The 19,660-nt window shown below is 43.6% G+C and overlaps 2 protein-coding genes across 4 annotated transcripts in view; one reads left to right on the forward strand and one right to left on the reverse strand.

The window, feature by feature from the left end:
• Positions 1-8,791: 8,791 nt before the first annotated feature.
• LOC103362957 (F-box only protein 40) overlaps positions 8,792-19,660 on the forward strand; it is a 16,460-nt gene continuing 5,591 nt past the window's right edge. Inside the window, exons 1-4 of one of the 3 annotated variants that reach the window (XR_520487.1) lie at positions 8,792-8,850; positions 9,069-9,126; positions 9,244-11,133; positions 12,954-13,793. Coding sequence is in view for 2 of the 3 variants with exons in the window: in XM_008289505.1 (XP_008287727.1) it covers positions 9,124-9,126; positions 9,244-11,133; positions 12,954-13,136 (2,076 nt within the window). In the remaining variant the exon portion in view is untranslated. Of the gene's footprint in view, positions 8,851-9,068; positions 9,127-9,243; positions 11,134-12,953; positions 13,848-19,660 lie in introns of those variants that run through there. The other 2 variants (XM_008289505.1, XM_008289506.1) reach the window with 2 other exon arrangements.
• Positions 13,895-16,566, reverse strand: ttc36 (tetratricopeptide repeat domain 36). Its single transcript, XM_008289504.1, has 3 exons — positions 16,375-16,566; positions 15,980-16,168; positions 13,895-14,230 (listed from the first exon to the last, which is right to left on the reverse strand). Exons 1-3 carry the CDS (start codon positions 16,478-16,480, stop codon positions 13,962-13,964), a joined length of 564 nt encoding a protein of 187 aa, XP_008287726.1. The 5' UTR covers positions 16,481-16,566; the 3' UTR covers positions 13,895-13,961.

The following is a 19,660-nucleotide window of genomic DNA, read 5'->3' on the forward strand; positions in this document are numbered from 1 at the left end:
TGCGAGTAGATGCGAGTGACGGCTGTGTGGGTAAAATGCTTTCGGTTAATCACGATAGAAGACTTTCATTGCACTGGTAACTTGTTATTTCTGGATTTGGGAATCTTTGAAATGAGAAAACTTGATAATAATATTAACATCTGAGGGGGAAAAAAAAAAAAGACTTCCTCCAATATGCAAAAGAAAAAAAAGTTAATGTGAGAAAAAGTCTGCTGTGCAAGTGGCAGCATCTGGCTTTCCAAATTGCATCCTTTTTCTTTTTACCTTCGGTGCAGCTGCCCTCACTGTTTAAAGCAGAACGCGTACAATTGGGACATACTTCTTCATCTTAACAGTGCTCCTTAAACTTTGACTGTGTTGCTCGTACATCCGTCGCAGTCTGTCGTGCCAAATGAGCTGTCATCCGTCTGCGCGCTCTCGCCGACTGAGGCTGTTTTTATACATGAGACGCCGTGACGTATGTGATGTATCTTCCACTGTGCAGAGGATTGTGGGTCAGAAAAGCTTATATACTGCAGAATGCAACCGGATGCATCGGGACATCCTGCTATTTTTGGCACATTGCATTTAACATACTGTGCACTGGGACGTACTAAATCTTTTTTTCTTGGACACTATATAGAATAGTAATGTGAGTATTTTAATGCAGGTCTGGTTTTTGTTTCTGATTCGTGACTTCTTCAGTTTCATGCATTATGCAGCTTGTACCAAATCTTCTGACCAGTTTTTTTTTTGTTTAGGAAGGTTTTCTTTAGCATCTAAGCGGCAGCCGTAATAATTTCTCTAAATGCTAAGAAAAGCTACCGGGATGCTTCCTTTCTTATTCCCTTTAACACTGGATATATTAGCTCCTTTCTTTACAAAAGGAAAGCAGATAATGACTTCCCACAATCCCTTGCAGCATCGACAGTCAAGGCGACACGCCGCCCACAGCAGACCCATGTCAATAACACCCACCTTCACATGATTATGTCACTTAGTGTCAGTGTAGTCAGATTCTCTTTTCACTCTCATCTGTCTTTTCTGTGTCCTCATGAATTCTCCTTCACACTTTTCCTTGAACTTTTGACATTTTCCATCTAGCTTAGGGGAAGTGTTTGAGAAAAGACATATGATGGGATTTTTTTTTTGAGCGTGTGTTTATGCTCAATTTGAAGAAATTCCTTTGAGGAGATATGTTGTGTTTACAAGAATTGGGTAGATGGACAGTCAATGGTACTTTTAAAAGGATATTGGTGATGAACAAGGTTTGTTTCTCAAGGTTGCTTGCAGCAAAATGCAGAATTAATTCGATATAAAGTCAAACTTTTGTTCCGGCATTAGATCCCTCTTATAGCTCAGTGTTTCAGACTGATTTGGTTCACGTTTAGAGACTGCTTGTACACCGGAACATGTTTGAAATGTTCAATGTTTCAAATAAGTCTGCCTGAAAAACATTCTGCTGTGAAGGTGAAGGCAGACACAGATAAAGTCATTACAGTGAGTGACTTTAATATTCATGTAGATGTAGGGAACAGCCTCGACAGTGGATTTAGCTAATTATTAGATGAATTTTCTGAAAATGCAAATAAATCGGCTGTCTGATTTATTCACACCCTCGGTCTTGTTCTGACATATGGCATGAAAATTGAACGTGTAATTGTATTTCCTTGAAACCCACTCTTGTCTGTTTTTTAATCATGTTGATTTAACAATAATGGACTACTCAAAATGTTCCATTAATGTCGATCTGATAATGCAGTGAAAACATTTAGGGAAACTCGTCCTTTGTTGCTTACTTCAATGCCATGTGCCGGTTCCATGGAGGACGGCCACCTTAACCTTACTCCCACGCAGGTTTGATAATGCTGTAGTGTCACTGCATACGACCTTCGGCACTGTTGCTCCTTTGAAAAGGAAGGCAGTGAATCACAGAAGACGAGCTCCTCGGTATAATTCTCAAATGCGGAAATTATGAAAGCTGGGGGACGCAGTGGCCTTCCACTGCTTTACAAGAATGTTACTTAGCCTGGAAAGAGAGTGGAATCACCTGGAAAGAGTATAATAAGATTTATATTTTTTAAAAAAAGGCCTCCATGAGCTGCATATTGCTCATTATTAATAAAGGAAAAAAAGAACAATCCCAAGTTTCTTTGTCAGCACGACAGCAGGCTGACAAGAAGCCACAGCTTTGTTGTGCTCCTTCAGCTCTCAATAGTGATGACTTCATAAGTTTCTTTCAAAATAAAGTTATAGCGATTAGAAAAAGAAAATCCATCACTCTCTGTCCACAACTGTCACGGATGCGTCGTTTCCAAGGCGTCCCAATGGGATCTGATTTATATTTGGACGGCTTCTCTTATATAGATCTCTCCGAGTTAACGTCGATGGCGTCTTCATCTGAACCATCAGCATGTCCATTGGAACCAGCTGGACCGCTCAAGGACGCTTCCCTCTTTAATTAACACTTCCTCATTCGATCTGATCAATCTATCTTTATTAATAGGCTATGAAGCGCAGCCTTTTAAGGTTTGCTGTAATTAAACCTCTGCTAAAAAAAAAAAAAAAAAAGCCTACCCTTGATCAATGTGTTTTAGCCAACTTCAAACCTATAATCAGCTGAACTTTAATTTGTAAAAGCCGTGCAAAAGTGAGTGCGAATTAATTATGGGACCATTTGCAGAGAAATGGTTTGTTTTAAGACTTTTAGTCAGGATTTACGCAACATAGCATAGAAACAGCAGTGGTGAAATGATCTTCTAATAGTGTCAAATTTAATACAGTTGATCATCTTATTACGGAGACTGGATCATGGCATTGGGTTTAAAAGAACCACACTAGACTTGTTTAAATCATATTCATTAGTTAGATTCCACTTCCACTACAAAAGAGTTGCTGCTGAGTTCCACAGGCTTCTTTTTAAGGACCAATACCTCCATATCCATCTTGTACAAGCCCCTCCTAAGCACTAATACAGGGAAACACTGTCAAAAATGTCCATTACTATGCAGACGACATCCAACTATATTTTTCTATTAAGCTGGGTGAAACAAGTTACATCTTGAGGACACATGGCCTTGGTGGGCTGTCATTTGCTTCTTCTAGGTTCATACAAAGTGGAAGTCATTGTATTGGCTTCAGAAACCAGCCAGTATATCTGGATGGTCTTTCTCTGGCCTCCAGCATAACTGTGAGGAACCTTGGTGTTATTTTTGACCAGGATCTTTCATTTAGCTTGAACATAACACAAGTCTCTCGTACAGCCTTCTTTCTTCTGAGCAATATTGTCAAAATTTAGAACATCCCTTCTCAGGGTGATGCTGATGAACTAGTCTATGCATTTATTATTTCTAGGCTTGATTATTGTAAATCCTTATCATCAGGAAGTTCCAATAACTCTCAGTAAAACTTCAAGTTGATCCAAAATGCTGCAACCAGAGTTTTGACAGGAGCTAGCACAAAAAAATGATGTGTTTTTTTTTTTTTTGCAGCATTAGCATCTCTCTAATAAGCATCTTACGGTAAAATCTGGAAAAAAAATCTAAAATCCGGATTCTTCTAACATACAAAACCTAATGACGGAGCTCCATCATACCTAAAACACCCGATTGTACCACATTGTCCCAATAGATCGCCTCATTGTCAGAATACATTTTGACTTGTGGTCCCTAGAGTTTCCAAAAGTGGAATGGGAGGCACATCTTTCAGCTGTCAGGTTTCTTTCCTGAGAAGTTTAGCTTTGCGAGACAGACACCCTCCCTACTTTCAAGATTAAGCCTAAAACTTTCCTTCTTGATAAAGCTTATAGTTGGAGCCGGCTCGAGTGATCCCTCAGTTATGCTGCTTTAGTGCGAGGCTGCTCGGAGGGAATTCCCATGATGCACTGAGCACCTCCTCTCCAGTCTCATCTCGTTCACTCGCCATATATTTATAGGACACCATCGCATGTCACTGTCTCTCTTCTCGTGTTTGTTTTGTTCTCTCCGCTGGCATCTCTGGCTCTGGAGCGGCACGTTTCTGATCTGTTCCTTACATCTTCAACCTCCTCAGTGTTTGCTTTTCTCTAATGCATTGTTTGCCTGCTCTCTCAGTCGTTTTCTCTCCCCTCTAACCTCACCCCAACAGGTCGAGCAGATGGCTGCCCTCCCTGAGCCTGGAGCTTCCTTTTTAAAGGGAGTTTTTCTTTGTTGTTTAAGAGCTCGCACCAATTATAAGGTCTTTATCTTACTAGATATTGTACCCTCAGATGATTTATGTTGTTAATTGAAACTGTATAAATAAGAAAGCATTACAAGCCTCTCTGAAATGCAGTGTTTTGGTCAGCTGGTTCAGTCTTGAGTCACTTGTTTTGCTGAGGGATGCTGTCCACTGTGACTTTTGATGTTGTCGGTACAATCCTTGGTTTCTCTTTGGATTTTGAAGTCCAGAACTGGAAAGAAATTCTAAGAACTCTGACGGAAACACAGCAAAAAAGACACAGTTGCTCACAGAATATGTCGTCTTCTCTGACGTTTTGAGGTTGTGAGTTCGAGCCTCAGTGTGCTCATATTGTCCTAAGGGAGGACTACAAAGCTCAAAAAAAAAAAAAAAAAAGAAAGAAATCTCACTGTGTCTTTGCCAGTAGCTCAAGGTTTAAGAAGTGGAGTCTTGAGTTTGTGTGTTTGATCCCCAGGCGCTCCAATGAATTTTGAAGTCCAATGCACAAAGTAAAGACTGAAAAGTATCCAGGAAGCAGGTTAAAAGTGTGACCTTATAGGTTAGGATGACAGACAACAGCTTGGGGTCTCAGAGTCTGTGGATTTGGTTATTTATGAGGCTCAGTGAGTTTTGACTTCCAACACAAAGGGTAAAGACTGAGAACTATATGGAAAGCAGGTGAAATGTTGTGACCCAACAGTTGAGGCCTGCAAAGAGCTTCAGGGACTTTGGGTCTGAATCCTTTGAGAATCCGTGACTTCTGAAGTCCATCACCTAAAGGAGGGGTGTCAAACTCATTTTCATATAGGCATTATGTTTGCCCTCAGAGGCACAGTTGTAATTGTAAGACTGTATAAATGTAGCGACTCCTTAACATACTGTTTAATAATTGTTTCTGCATTTGATTGTTATTTATTATATGTACAACTATTGTGCCTGCCTTTACCTAAAAGTAAAATACATGTAGCAGGGCTCCAGACTAACTTTTCCAAACTTTCTTCATTGGTGGCACCACCTAATGATTTGGACACCCCTCTTATTTTGTTGGATCGGCATTGCCACAGCTTTTAATCCACCATGCAGCTGATGAATAGCTGTTTTTGCATAACTTAGTTATGTTGCAGTGATTTTCAGTGATACAAGTCTTGATATTTGTAAAATGTTTTAGCCTGAAAATATATTTATTTTTGTCATCAATCCTCTTCTGATATCAGTCATTAACTGGACACAGGCTTAACAGTTTACAGATGTTACCTGAACGCCTCACATGCTGATCCGGTAGATGCTACATGTTACAGATGTTCCCTGAACGCCTCACATGCTAATCTGGAAGATGCTACATGTTAAAGATGTCCCCTAAACGCCTCACATGCTGCTCCGGTAGATGCTACATTGTACCGATGTTCCCTGAACGCCTCAAACGCTGCTCTGGTAGATGCCACATTGTACCGATGTTCCCTGAACGCCTCACATGCTGCTCCAGTAGATGCTACATGTTATAGATGTTCCCTCAACGCCTCACATGCTGCTACGGTAGATGGTACATTTTACTGATGTCCCCTAAATGCCTCACATGCTGCTCTGGTAGATGCTACATTTTGCAGATGTTCCCTGAACGCCTCACACGCTGCTACGGTAGATGCGACATGTTACAGATGTTCCCTGAACGCCTCATATGCTGCTCCAGTAGATGCTACATTGTACCGATGTTCCCTCAACGCCTCACATGCTGCTACAGTAGATGCTACATTTCACTGATGTCACCTGAACGCCTCACATGCTCCTACGGTAGATGCTGCATGTTACAGATGTTCCCTGAACGCCTCACATGCTACTCCGGTAGATGCTACCAGGTGTTTGCGGTGCAGCTCCTCTGACAGGTGAGCGACCAAACATTTGTTGGAAAACAGTGGAAATCGCGTTCTACACTAATTTGCACAAGTTGAAAAGTTTTAGCAGAGTTTTTTTTAAATTTGTTTTTTTTATGAACGGACTTTTCTACGAGCTGAGCGCATCTTAAACGTCCAGACCACTGGTCATCATGTTTATAGAGTCACAACTGTGATCGTTCTTAAAATGTGAACCTTCCAGACTGAATGTGGCTCTACTGACTCAGTGGAGATCTGTCTGCCTGCACCTGAACACTTCTATCATCAGGTGTGTTGGACCTCTCCTCTCTCACCTCGCTTTATTTTGTTTATTTATTTTTTTAAACATGGTTGGCTATGCATCGTTTAGTCATTGGAACAGGGTAACAGCAAAACTGACTCTCAGGCAGAGAGAGACTGAGTCAACGTGGAAGTAATCTGACTGTTTCCAGCCACAGTACCTGGAGCAGCAGCTACCTGAGCTGATACAAGGAACCAGATCAGCCTGATGACCATGTGACCACGTGACACTTTAACTCGTTCAATAATGGTCACATATGAGAACATTTTGGTTCTGGAGCCCTGTTTGGGCACATTGCTGCGTTATTATAACATTATATTACCTTATATTGTATCAGCTAAATCCCATTAATTGTCTCTCGCGGGCCACATAAAGTGATTTGACCGGCGAGCCTTCAGTTTGACATATGTGTGGTGGGATGACAGACAACAGCTCGGGGTCTCAGAGTCTGTGGATTTGGTTATTTATGAGTGAGTTTTGACTTCCAACACAAAGGGATTGAAAACTATATGGAGAGCAGGTGAAATGTTGTGACCCAACAGTTGAGGCCTGCTGAAGGCTTCAGGGACTTATGAGAATCAGTGACTTCTGAAGTCTATTACCCAAAGTAGAAACTAAAAACTGCCCCAAAAGATGTTCAAATGGTTGATCAGCCTGATACGGAGCTGCTTGGGGTTTCAGAGGCTATGGGTTCGAATGTGATGAGAGTGTCACTTTTGAAGTCTGATACCCAACCGATAAGCATCCAGACGGCAGTACTAATAGCAGGGCAGCTTGATAGAGAAGTGCTCGGGGTCTCGGAGACTGTGGGCTCCAATTGGATGAGTCTGTAGCCCTTTGAAGTCTAACACCCAAAAGCGAGAGGCTCCCAGTGTGAGGTGGGTTAATTTGTGACCATTTAAGGCTGGCTCTGGGGCGCCTGGTTCAAGTCCTGCATGTTCCCAAGTACCTGCAGTGTCCTAACAACCCCCCACTGCAAAAGCCTGTTGCCTTGAAGAGGCAGAAGGAGGGTGTATGAGTCAGAGGACCATGGGTGGCTGAGCTTTTATTGAAAGCTCGAGTTAAAGGTAAGGTGTGGATGAGGTTTGGACAGATTGGTTTGTTTAAAAGGGTTTGGTTTGGGGTTAGAATGTGCAAATTAAGTTATCCAGGTTACAAAGTGATTTATCCAGTTCGCATATTCCCCGTGATGACAGCGTGTCTCTTCCTGTAATGTATGCTGATTGCAGAGCCTATAGAAAGCAGAGCAGCTGCCTCTGATAAGCTGTTTCGTGGAATCTCTGCCAGAAAACAACACGTACAACTTGCACGAAGGCTTCCAGATGCAGATTGTGGATCCAAAACACTTGCATGAGGTGGAAAATATGTAGGTGTTTGTGGGGTTTTTGTAGGGTAGTGAAAGGAACGAGCCGGCCTCAATGTAAATGATTGGGTAATGCTAGTTAGACTAGTTAGATGTCAAATTATGTGTGCAAGTGAATGACAGAAGCGGCAAGACAAGCGATACAGAATGACAGACGCATGACAAACAGACTGCTGCTGTTGTGGAGCAGCACCGGTTTCAACATTGTGAAACCACCCAGTGGTGATTTAATCAAAAGAGGCACCTGTTTGACTACTACTCTGTAAATGATTTGAGGTGTTGAGAACGCATCAGTTGCTATATTGAACCAAAACATTGCTTGATGAAGATAAGTTTCCCGTCAGCTAATTCCCTTAAAAAGTCACACATGGGTCCTAAACTTGCATCAATATTCAGTTCAACCAGGGACACGATTTTCTACGCGGGTAGAATTTAAAGTAACCCCTGTTTAAAAAAATAAAAATGAAAAAAACACATCATGAAAATTCCTCTCTGATCTTACACTGCAACTGTGATGAACTGAGCTAATCCGTGCTGACAGCAGAAACAGCTGCTGCTGCTTGACTTTCTGCAAGAGTGTGACTGACATCTAGTGGACGACTTGGATCAAGACAACAGCACACACACACACGGCTATACTGTGTGCTTTTTGATTAAGGAAATAATCGCTTCTAATTTCAATCAAGCCATCTAAGATCTAATTTGTTGAGCGGAAACAGCATCCGTCTGTGAAATCATGCAAACGTATATTTTAGGAAGCGCTTTAATTTTGTTTATTTTAAATTGATATCAAATGTTATTAGAATTTTTTTGGGAAGGAGATCCAAACAAACAAAGCAAATGAGTGAGAATGAAATATGAAGAGTTGATGTCGTGGGTACACAGATGCTAAGACGATGTTTTTCAGCGTACGGTAGTCAAAAGTGTTGAGCGCCTGGATTACCTGCTATTATCGACACCCTCTCACAGTGAAGCAGCGCTGGAGACTGTAACTTGACCTTGGCTCTTAATGGCTATGTGACAATGGTGCCCCTTCCCACTGGCCTGTCTGCCCCCTCTGTTGTGTCTATTTATAATGTCCAGACGCAGTGCAGAGGTTACTCAGAGGTGCCAGTGAACACAAGGCAGCAGAGGAACAAAGGGTGAGAAATTTTACTCTTACTGTGTTTTTTATTTTTACTAAAGCTTGTGTCTGTTTGTACTTTGAGAAAATCATTTGTTAACCCAGGGATGTAATTCCACTCATTATTCATGCATTTAAAACGTGTGTGTCAGTAGTCTGTACATGAACAAAGTTAGTAGCTGCTATGTGCAGTATAATGAGGAAATCTGAATTATATTTCACCATGCACTCTAACAGGGTTTCTGGCTTGGATTGTTCACAGATGATCACATTCTTGTGTTGATAAGCCACAATGGTAAGTGCTTTCACTGTAAGATGCAATTTGATTAACACATTACTTGAAAACATAGCTTGGCTTGAAATGTTCCCCATGTTTTCTGCCTTCTCTGTGTTGTGTTGTTCCTCTCTGAAGGTGAAGACTAAAAAGAGGCCAGTGGGTCAACACGACCACTGCGACAAGTGCTACAGCGTCCACTGTCAAGCCCCGGTGCAGACCTCCGTATCGTGCACGGTTGTCAAGTGTCGTAAAAGTTGCGGTGCCACGCTCCACATGTGCAAACAAGAGGAGCACCGGCTTCTCTGCCCCAATGAGACGGTCCCTTGCCTTAACGCCGGCAACGGCTGTCCTCTCACGATGCCGCGCAACAGGTTGGCCAAACACTTAGAGGTCTGTCCGGCCAGCGTGGTTTGCTGCTCTCAGGAGTGGAACCGATGGCCTGTTGCAGAAACCGATCTGACCTTTTACAGGAATGTTTCTGAAAATCCCCAGGCAAACACTGAGCTCGACCTCGATGTCGCGTTGGCGCTCAGGGACCAAGAGCTGCTGTTTCAATCCATCAAAATGAAGAACATCTTTCCTGAGTGGACGGCAGAGGAGGAGGAGGAGGAGGATCGTGGCCTTCAGAGCGTCTCTGCCGGGGTCGACAGCCCTGCAGAGGAGGCGTCTTGTTCTGTAGATTGCGGCGGACTTACAGAAAATGACCGTGCGAAGACTGAAGAAAAAGAAGCGAGTCAAGAGGAGAGAGACGCCTTGGCGAAGAGCAGGGATGTGACGAGTATTGAAAATTACAACTCCTGGGAGAAAATATTCAACAAAGAGAAGGAGGGATGCAAGGAAACTGTCAAAAACCTGAGTAAGGGGGGGAAAGAAAAAGAGCAAGAATCATCAAACAGTCGGGGAGAGACAAGAGACTCGCGCCAGGGTGAAAAAAGTGCTGCTGCTGCCAGAAGCACGGATGGTGCAACTGGCCTTGCTCCATGGCAAGACGGGGTCCTTGAAAGGTTGGGCAAAGAAGTCAACATTTCAGAGTATAACATGTATCTGGTGCACAACGGGGCCATGTTGATTAACTTTGGCCAACTTCCTGCTTGCACGCCGAGAGAAAGGGATTTTGTTTATGGGAACCTGGAGCCCATCGAGGTGAAGACGATCCGCACGTTTAATGTTCCGACCAGCTACCGAGCAAAGCGCAGTCACCTTAAAGACCCCGCGCAGAGGGCCAAGACCGTACACCAGAGTGTTGACACTACAGATTTGGGAGTGTCAATTGAGGATCTTCCGAAGTGCGAGGAGATTAGCGCGACGCTTCTGTGCTCGCTGGAAAGGGAACTGAAGGGACATTTAATCTCGGAGAGCACGTCGACAGATGGTCTTTATGTGGATGTCGGGACACAAACGTACAGCTTTTCATGCGCTCCGTTCAAAACAAATGCATCCCTTGCAGAGGTCACCGCAGGTAAACCTCGTGGTCTTTACGTGCACGTCGAGTCGGAATCTGTCACCCGCAGGCATAATAAAACCAGCTCAGCCTTCAACTACATGTGTGGCCACTTCTTTCGCCGCGACGAATACCGCCATCACTTCAGGAATGTGCACTCTGACATACAGGCCTCTCTAAACGGCTGGTTCCAGCAGCGCTGCCCCTTAGCGTACCTCGGCTGTACTTTCACCCAGATGAGGTTTCACCCAGCAGGTCATCAAGCTACAATAAAATTCTGCCCAGATGTCAGCACCTTTGTGCTGCAGCCGCAAGTCCCTTCATCTCTCTGTGAAGGTGGGAAAAGCTTAAGTCCTCAGAGAAATGGTACATATAACATGGATCCCCTCAGCAGGCTGCCCCTGGAGATCCTGCAGCACATTGCCGGCTACCTGGACAGTTTTACACTGTCTCAGCTGGCCCAGGTCTCCCATCTGATGAGAGAGGTGTGTGCCACGTTGTTGCCGGAGAGAGGGATGGTGTCCCTCAAGTGGGAGAAGAAGACATATTCCACTGGAGCAAGTTCCTGGAGATGCAGGAAGAAAGCAAGTATCCTCCCTTTCTGGTCTCATTTTTGGACTTGTGTGAATCATCTGTCTTTAATTCCTGCACACCACACAGTAGAGAAATGCTCTGTTGCATTATTATATTTATTTATTTTACTTATAACCAGGCACTATTTCATCACAGTGAAGGCAAAGTAAACACAAGGCCAAACTTCTACATCAGTTCCACTTTAGTACCTGCTGCCACTCACTTATCTGTCACTGGAACATTTCAGTCATTCCTGCAGCATGACAGCTGCTGCATTGTAAACACTCTCTAGACTCTCAAAAGGCCCTCTCTAATAATATTACAAAGCAAATCACACCCGTGTTGGCAACAGTTAATGGATTTATGACTATTTTTCTGTGTTCCCATCAGAAGTCGCTTGTTTCTCAGATCATGCACCGCGGCGATGTGTAGGCAACGTTTAGTTTTCTTCTCCGGATGCTGGTGTCAAAACAGTCGTCTGCTAATTAGATAGCTGAGCGAGAATATCATGTAGTGCTGCAACATGCTAATTTAGTTTCACAGTATGAAAACAAAACAAAAAGGCAAACCCAAAAAACAGCAAAAAACTAATCAAGCAGCACCGCTTACACAGCACATGTGACAGTGATGATTATTTTTGTTTTAGTCATCATTGCAGCACAAATTTTGTTTTTATTTGAAAGCCGACACTGGAGAGGTTTAGGAAAAATGGCAGCGAGGAGGGGGTCACATGCGGCACCTGGAATCCAGCCAAGGATGCTTGGTTGTCATTAAACCACTAAGCCGGACCTCAGACCTTGTGGCTTACACCGCTAGGCCACGAGGACGCCTTGCGGTCCAGGAGTCTGAACCATGCAGACACCAGCAGCTGCCTCAGTTTGAGAGCTTACCAAAAATCCAGTGTGGAATTATGAGAAGTGTGTGCGATTTAGACTCATGACCGCTGAGCTGCGACCATTTAAATTCATCACTTTTCTGTGACGCCGCCTCGTCACGAGACGCCTCCAAATGTGCAGGACTCCTTGAGTTACTGTAGACGAGCGCGCAGCATCCGTCACTTTTAGTTGCAGGTGCGCGGCGGAGTTGTTTCCATCAATGGTCACAAGCAGATGAATTTGGCAACCGGGCAGGCATAAAAGAGTAATTGAAATCGTCTGAGGGCAAACATCAAATTTGCTGAAATTAATATAGCTGGTGAAAAAAAAAAGACAGCATGTTTAGCCAGGTTGAAACCTTTGTTATGACACAGAAAGTTTTTTTAATGGTTCACAGTTCCGGCGTTGTGAGCTGTGAAAATGAAAGTGTCGCAGCTAGTTTCCTCTCATAATTTTTCAAAGCTAGTTTGTCAGAAATCCTGCTCACACACAAACAAATGTTGAGAAGATCTCCGCCGCTGCTATTAAAGGATAAACGCAGTATAAATGCATGTGCGTATATTTTTATACTGACTATCTCTGTAACGCAGCGATCATGGGACAAAGAGTGTGCCGATGACATCAGTGATGTGGAATGGCCTGAGGCCTTGCTGCCAGCAGACACAGTGCTACCATAACCAGTCAGATATGTGATCATTCATGGAAACGCGGAAGTTGATAAGACTTGTGTGGGCAACAGCTGGGTATTTGCTCCCCCCAATGAGCTGCATAATTTGTATGAATTTGCTACGGATGGAACCAGAAATAACATCGTGGCCCTGTGATCTAGATTCCACGGATATCAAAAATATATTTATCCCGATGACTGTATACTACGAGTGCAGAGCGGTTGACAGATGCCTTGACAGCAGCCTCCTACACCTACTTCAGCTTCTGCCTCTTTTGTGTTTTTGCAGGTTTGGAAATTCAGCCCCCTGTTCTCCTGCGTGGACAGATGGAGCTTCAGCGATGCTCCTTCCATGTCAGATCACCTGAAAAGCTGCTCCTTCTACCGGAGACACGAGCAAAGGGAGCCGGTGGCTTTGGCCTGCCTGGGAGAGGTCAGAGACAAGCAGGGCGAACCAAAGCACAAAAGATAACGCTGGTGTCCCAGAGCGCGGTGGGTGGACCACGGCGCGAGGAACGCCGTGTTTAGAATCGCTGAGACGTGAAATGTATGCAAGCGCAACACTGAAAGAAGTGGATAAAGCCTACGCATGTAAAGCTGCTGTATAAAAGACAGACTGATATTCAGAGCTGCTGTGTGTGTGGAAGCCCTGCAGATAGATACTATACATGGGAAAACATTTACTTTGGCATAAACTGCAATTTGATTTATTCATTCTGTGTTTTCTTGCCTTCAAATCACTTTTCCTCGGCAAAATCCTTCAAGACACATCTACTTGTGCTGAAAATGAAACTTAAATAATCTCACTGAATTTTTACTGATGTGTTGTTTGAGGAATGTCTGCGCTATCAGATGAACTGACACACTGAGCTGACTGGTGGCTGTTTGTTCAATCTCATTGTAAAAAGCATGATGGGAAAGAAACGTTTCAGCATGACAAGACTGACATCTACTGGAGAGAAGCTGAAGCACCAACGACAACACATCACACAGCATAACTGTAATTTAATATTTGAATGCCGAACATGAAATCACATGTCCTCTGTGTCGCATTTGATTAAACTCAGCGGCGGCTGCGTTGAGATGAGGACACTTACGACTTGTTAGAGTAAGATTAAAAGACTGATCTGTGCCTCGCTGATGTTGTGCTGTACATTTAGAATAAATGTGACTTGCAGTTGGATTCATGTTTTTTTTTTTTGCAGCAGGATAAATGGAGGTAAAAGGACATCAAAAGATAAAAAGATTATTTTATTGATTTCATAATAGAAAAGGTGCACACATAGCAAATTGCCTACTACTGCGTCTGGGACAGTTCAGGGTTGCGCAGTTTGTTGATCACCTCCGACAGCATTTTGTTGCAGAGGGCGGCGTACGGATTAAGGGCTACGGCCTGTCGTCGAGCGAATTCGCTTCCAAGCGCAGCTGCTTTCTCGAAATCCGCCCTGGCTTCGTCGTTCTGGCACGTCAGTCTACGTAGAAGGCCTCTTTGCACCAGCGCCTGGCAGGCGGTTCGTCCAGCGCTGCCGCTCAGAGCAACCGCTCGGTCCAGATCGTCCAGGGCTCCTGAGAGGAGAGAAGAGCGCCGTGAAGTCAGGCTGTAATGCTGCACATCCTTAAAGTCAGTCTAGTTAAAGTCAGTTTTTCTTATCGTCGCGAAAATGGGACAAAACTCCCAAAACACTGGAAGCCAAAGCAATTCCTTGTTCAAGGCGCCATCACCGAGTTACTGCGTGACTCTTTACTTACATACAAAGGGAACCGTGGAAACTAAAGCTCTCAACCACAGACCTCCAGATTTTGACGGCGAATTCGCTTTTGAGATTTTACTTTTTTTGTTTTCAAGTTTGTCTCTGGCAGGAGAACATAATGATCTTTAGTGCATCTCGTCAATGTTACAAGATTTCGCTATGGGTAGTAGGGCAGGTTCTAAATTGTCCGTAGGTGTAGCCCTGTGATAGACTGGTGACCTGTCCAGGTGTCCCCTGCCTTCACCCTGAGTCAGCTGGGATAGACTCCAGCCACCCATGACCCTAGTGAGGATTGAGCGGTGTATAGATAATGAATGGATGGATGGGTAGTAGGGCAGGGTGATGTGGTGCAGCCCTAGTGGGTCGTATTCTATCAAAAGTGATTCTGGGTGAGCTGTAGCAGCAGACTAGGAGTACGCTACACTTAGCAAGACAAGCTTAAAGATTCCCCTCACTGCTGTATAAACTGGCAAACTACTGGTAAAACAAAGCACAATAACTCTACAGCTGAATGTTTTGCATCAGCAGCGATGACCTGAGCTTTCATATGTTACAACCAACAACAAACATTAGGCCACAATATTGATTGTTGTGCACAGACATGATTTGATTGAGTAATGTAGATACTTTGAATCACTTTGCTGCCACATATTGTAGAAATTGCAGTGAAATTAAAAAAGCATCCATACACTGACAACAACCTGATGTTTTACAGAAACTACAGTGAGTCAGCATGTGTCAGTGATCTTCAGAGAGTTTATTAATAACATTAATAATAATAAAAATGCATTCAGCTACATTTCCAGACATGTACTAAATAAGAATGTTGCTGCTCTACAGCACAGTGATTCAGCCTATCCTCACTCCCTTTCCCCCCACTTTTTATGCACATTTTCAATAGAGATGTAGGTGTTTTGAATTTACAGAAGATCTTGTTAGTCATAACGAACAGCAGGCGACACCGGGTTTCAGCTGAATTTGAAAGCACCACCTACCAGTGGAAACTCCACTTTTAGAAACAGACAATGCAAGTGTGATTGAGACCTGTGACTGGTGTGACTGATGAACTGAGCTCCGTGGAGCGAGCGTAAAAGCACCGCGGGATATTCTGATCCTCTAAAGAGCTTGCGTAACCTGAGAAATACAATTTAGCAAGGAAATGTGAGCATTAGCTGTAATCTGTGGGAATTTACACTGAGAATTTTTTTGTAATGGAAAATAATAAATGTAGAAAAATTGGGAAAAAATCTCACGCTGATTTCTTTCGAGGTGAAGCACACAAAGAACACTTAAGTGATTTAACTGCAGACTGTATGGATAGGACTGGAGCAAAACACCCCGAACCTCACTGTCTACAAACCAGCCAGCATTGTGACAGACAGCAGGTAAACGAGCCAAACGCAGGGCGAACCCACAACTTACACCAGCAGCACTGTTGACACACTGCATCAGATAGACAAAGCTCTGATAGTGTGTCATGCTGGCCTAAGACTTGGCAGGCTGATACGCTGGCACACTGTGGCGTCTCTGGAAAAAGGGCTATTGTTGAATCTGTTGCACGTACCTGCTGTGTCCCCCTGCAGCCGCAGGGCCTGTGCCCGGTTGTTATAGGCTGAAGCTCGTTGAGGCAGGATCTGGATTGCCTGGCTGAACAGTTGAAGTGCGGCTTGCAAATCCCCAGCCTCTGCTGCTGAGACACCCCGCATCTCCAACTCTTTCACTTGCTTCAGCAACTCTGTGTCAAAGCCACTGTCTGGCAGGAGGAGATAAACAGGTTGAAAAAGCACTCAAACTCAATTGACAGGTACCGTGGCAAGGAAAACACAGAAATGTCACCCAGAACTCAGTGTGGATTACAATGTCATGTTTTTTTAGCCCAGGAATGGAACGTGTTCAAATAAATTCAATATGCTGTGACATGATATGTGGAGACACATTAAGTCAGAAGCTCACGCTCACCATCATCAATTAATTCCTCCTCTTGGTTAAGGCCAGGAATGTCTCCGAAGGGGGTGTTGGGGTTGAATATAGCCTGGAGTACAGCTCTGTCATGCGCCGAGGCCATCGCACCGGTGTCTTTGAAGAAAGAAAAGAAAGATGGCCAAAAAGGAGCCTCGTAACACCTAAACTACAGCTGGGTGGAGAACGCTTCCTCCCCTAACTTCTGCCGTCTCCACCAGCCAATCAGAGAAGGGGGTGGAAGCAGAGCTGGACTTTGAGATTTTCCAGCGCTGAGCACATCTGTATTTAGTTAACTCAGAAATCCAGGCCAGTGAAGGCTGCATGCTGCACAGCTCTTGTTGTAATGGCAAGACCAGACAGAGTGAAGCTCAGAGATATTCCATATGATGACAGGTTTCAGCGAGCTGTCCGGACCTCGCTGGGTTCATACTGATGGAATACTAAAGAGCAGACAGCTGCAGAATACAGATGTGGCTGCTTTTCTTCCTCAAAAAAAGTAAATGGATTGCTAGAGATGTCAGCAGTGGATGTCCATACAGTAGATGATATGGACAGAAAAGCTCATGAAAATGTTCTAACTCATCAGAAAGGCCGATGACCTAAAGCAGATAGCAGAGAGGGCAAGACAGCCGGAGCTTACTTTGAGTTCATGGGTCACCTGACCTCCACTCTGAAGCTGCTGCTGAGAGGTTCATGTGCACTCTGGTGGGTTTGAATTGTCAGTATTCATTCAGCAAAAAAGGCTGTTAGCAATAAGAACATGCCTGCTGTTGGTGTTATCGCTCCGTCCGGATACTGGACTGGTACGGTACGGTCCCACTTGGTTTACTTTAAATGTGTCTGATGTTTTGGCATATTTGTATGTGAAAAAATGGGGATAAGATAACACTTTCTAAATCCTAAAGGAAATTATTGTGCCTGATATCACTTAGAAACAAAAGCACAGACAGGTAATACACTTATTTTCAAAATTATATTTTACATAGTTTGCATTGACTTGGGTAGTGATCAGAACAACAACAACAACAACAAAAAACATCTTTAAATATGTGAAAATGTAAGAGTAGGACATCATTTAACAGCAACATAATGGCTAACAAGCATAAAAAATGTTTATTTTATTTTATTTTTTTAAACAAACTTTGGGTTAAGCTAATGATGTTATGCTATATTAAAACATTGTAGCACTAGCTAACTAGCTGACTTTGGATTATGCAAATAACAGTATGCTATATTAGCTTGCTGTAGCACTAGCTAACTAGCTGACTTTGGATTATGCATACAACAGTATGCTACGTGTATTAGCTTAATGTAGCAGCAACCAACTATCTGACTTAAGCTAATATTGTATATGTGTAATAATAATGCGCTACATCAGCCTGCTTTAGCTAACTAGCTGACTTTACGTTAAGCTACTAATGTTATGATGTAGCAGCTGTCAGTAGCACTAGCCAGCTAGCTTGAATTCTTAGCTACTGTAGGCTAACATTAGTTTACGTCATGAGTTTAAATATCAATAATAATGCAGTAAAGTTCTAACTTCTGTCCTACAAACCCCTCAGTTGTAAATTAATTAGCAATAATTAAACAGAAAAAAGGACACAAAATAATGTCTGTATGTGTTATCTATATAATATTAAAATATTCTTTAATATTCGTGTTGTCAGAGCAACATTAAAACTGAATTTACCTTCCTCTGGTACTTTTTGTTCCTTGAGTTGCAGTTTTTATGCTTGATTTGTATTTTATTCATCCACAGCTTGTTTTTTTAGTGAGTGTGAAAGTTTTGTCATGAAGGTGTAAAGCTCTCTACTCAGCTGTCAGGACCTGTTGTGTGTCTGTCACATCTCTGCAACACTTTGAATTGAACCTAGCCAGTCTCACCTGTTGTCTGCTTCTTACTTCTCCAGCAGCGTCTGGAGAATAAATCACTGAGGTAAAAGAAACTCGCTTTTTTCTGCAGGCGAACTTTTAAACTGATGTTATGGTGCTCTGTTAACTTCATGCAAATGAAGACGACGTTTCATCGCACTAAGCTGCATCAGTAAGTCACAATAACAAGCTAATCTGTGATAGCTAGCGGCTAAACATCACTCGTGGAATAAGTGCTGCACATTTTACAACAACAAGAGTAGACACGTAGAGCAGTTTCACAACATTAGATAAACTAACTTATAACCATACTACCAGTGTCACCCAGGGCCGGCCCTAGGCATAGGCTGTATAGGCAAATGCTAAGGGCGCCGACATCCACGGGGGGCGCCACAAGCTTGCCAGGCTAACTCACATGTATTCAGGCAAGTATTTATTAACAAGCGCCGATGCAGTTTCTCTACCTTTAGCAGTAAAGATGGTACCTTAGCGTCTTAGCTGCTAACGTTAACAGCGAAGACCTTAGCATCTTAGCTGCTAACGTTAGCAGCAAAGACGTTACGTTAGCGTCTTAGCTGCTAACGTTAGCAGCGAAGACCTTAGCGAAGACGTTAGCGTCTGAGCTGCTAACGTTCACAGCAAAGACGTTGCGTTAGCGTCTTAGCTGCTAACGTTAGCAGTGAACACGTTAGCGTCTTAACTACTAACGTTTGCAGTAAAGACGCTACGTTAGCGTATTAGCTGCTAACGTTAGCAGCTAAGACGTTAGCGAACCATCTTCGCTAATGTCTGAAGACCACGGTAGAGGACCCGCATCAGCGCTTGTGGTTAAATATTTGCCTGAATACACGTCAGTTAGCCAGGGAGTGTCGCAAAAAGGGAAACATCTAAAACATGCAGGACTGTGGCCCTCCAGGACCAGGATTGCCCATCCCCGACCTGTGCTTTGGTTTGGATGCACTTCCGGTTTAGCGGCCGGATGCAGGTAGCAGGTGTAGCCGGAGGAGGCTGTAGGTGAGTCAGTAAAGCGCGTGTTCCCACTCTGGGATGCTGAAATAGAAGATGAATCAGTACACAAAAGAAATTACTTATAGTAGCAGGGGTGTGTGTGCATGGCCTGTTTGCACGCTGTCAGACAGAAATACATGAGCAGAATCATCCCGACACAAAGTGGGGCAGCGCTTCTAAGAAAGCAGAACCCACTGGTGCAGCTGAACGGATCGTGGCAGGCCTGAACTCCTTCTACCTTTGTGTGATATCACAGGCCATGCAGGGGTGGTTGTTTGAAAAGAGGAGCTGGTGGTGTCATGCAGTATGGAAGGAGCTTCTTCAGGGGGATCAGTCACTTAATGATGACTATATTTGATGTAGAACTCACCAAATCTGCCTGTAGGTTGTTTAATAGAGAGGG

This window comes from Stegastes partitus, unplaced genomic scaffold (genome assembly GCF_000690725.1).
Source record: "Stegastes partitus isolate 25-593 unplaced genomic scaffold, Stegastes_partitus-1.0.2 Scaffold619, whole genome shotgun sequence".
NCBI classification, from domain to species: Eukaryota; Metazoa; Chordata; class Actinopteri; family Pomacentridae; genus Stegastes; species Stegastes partitus.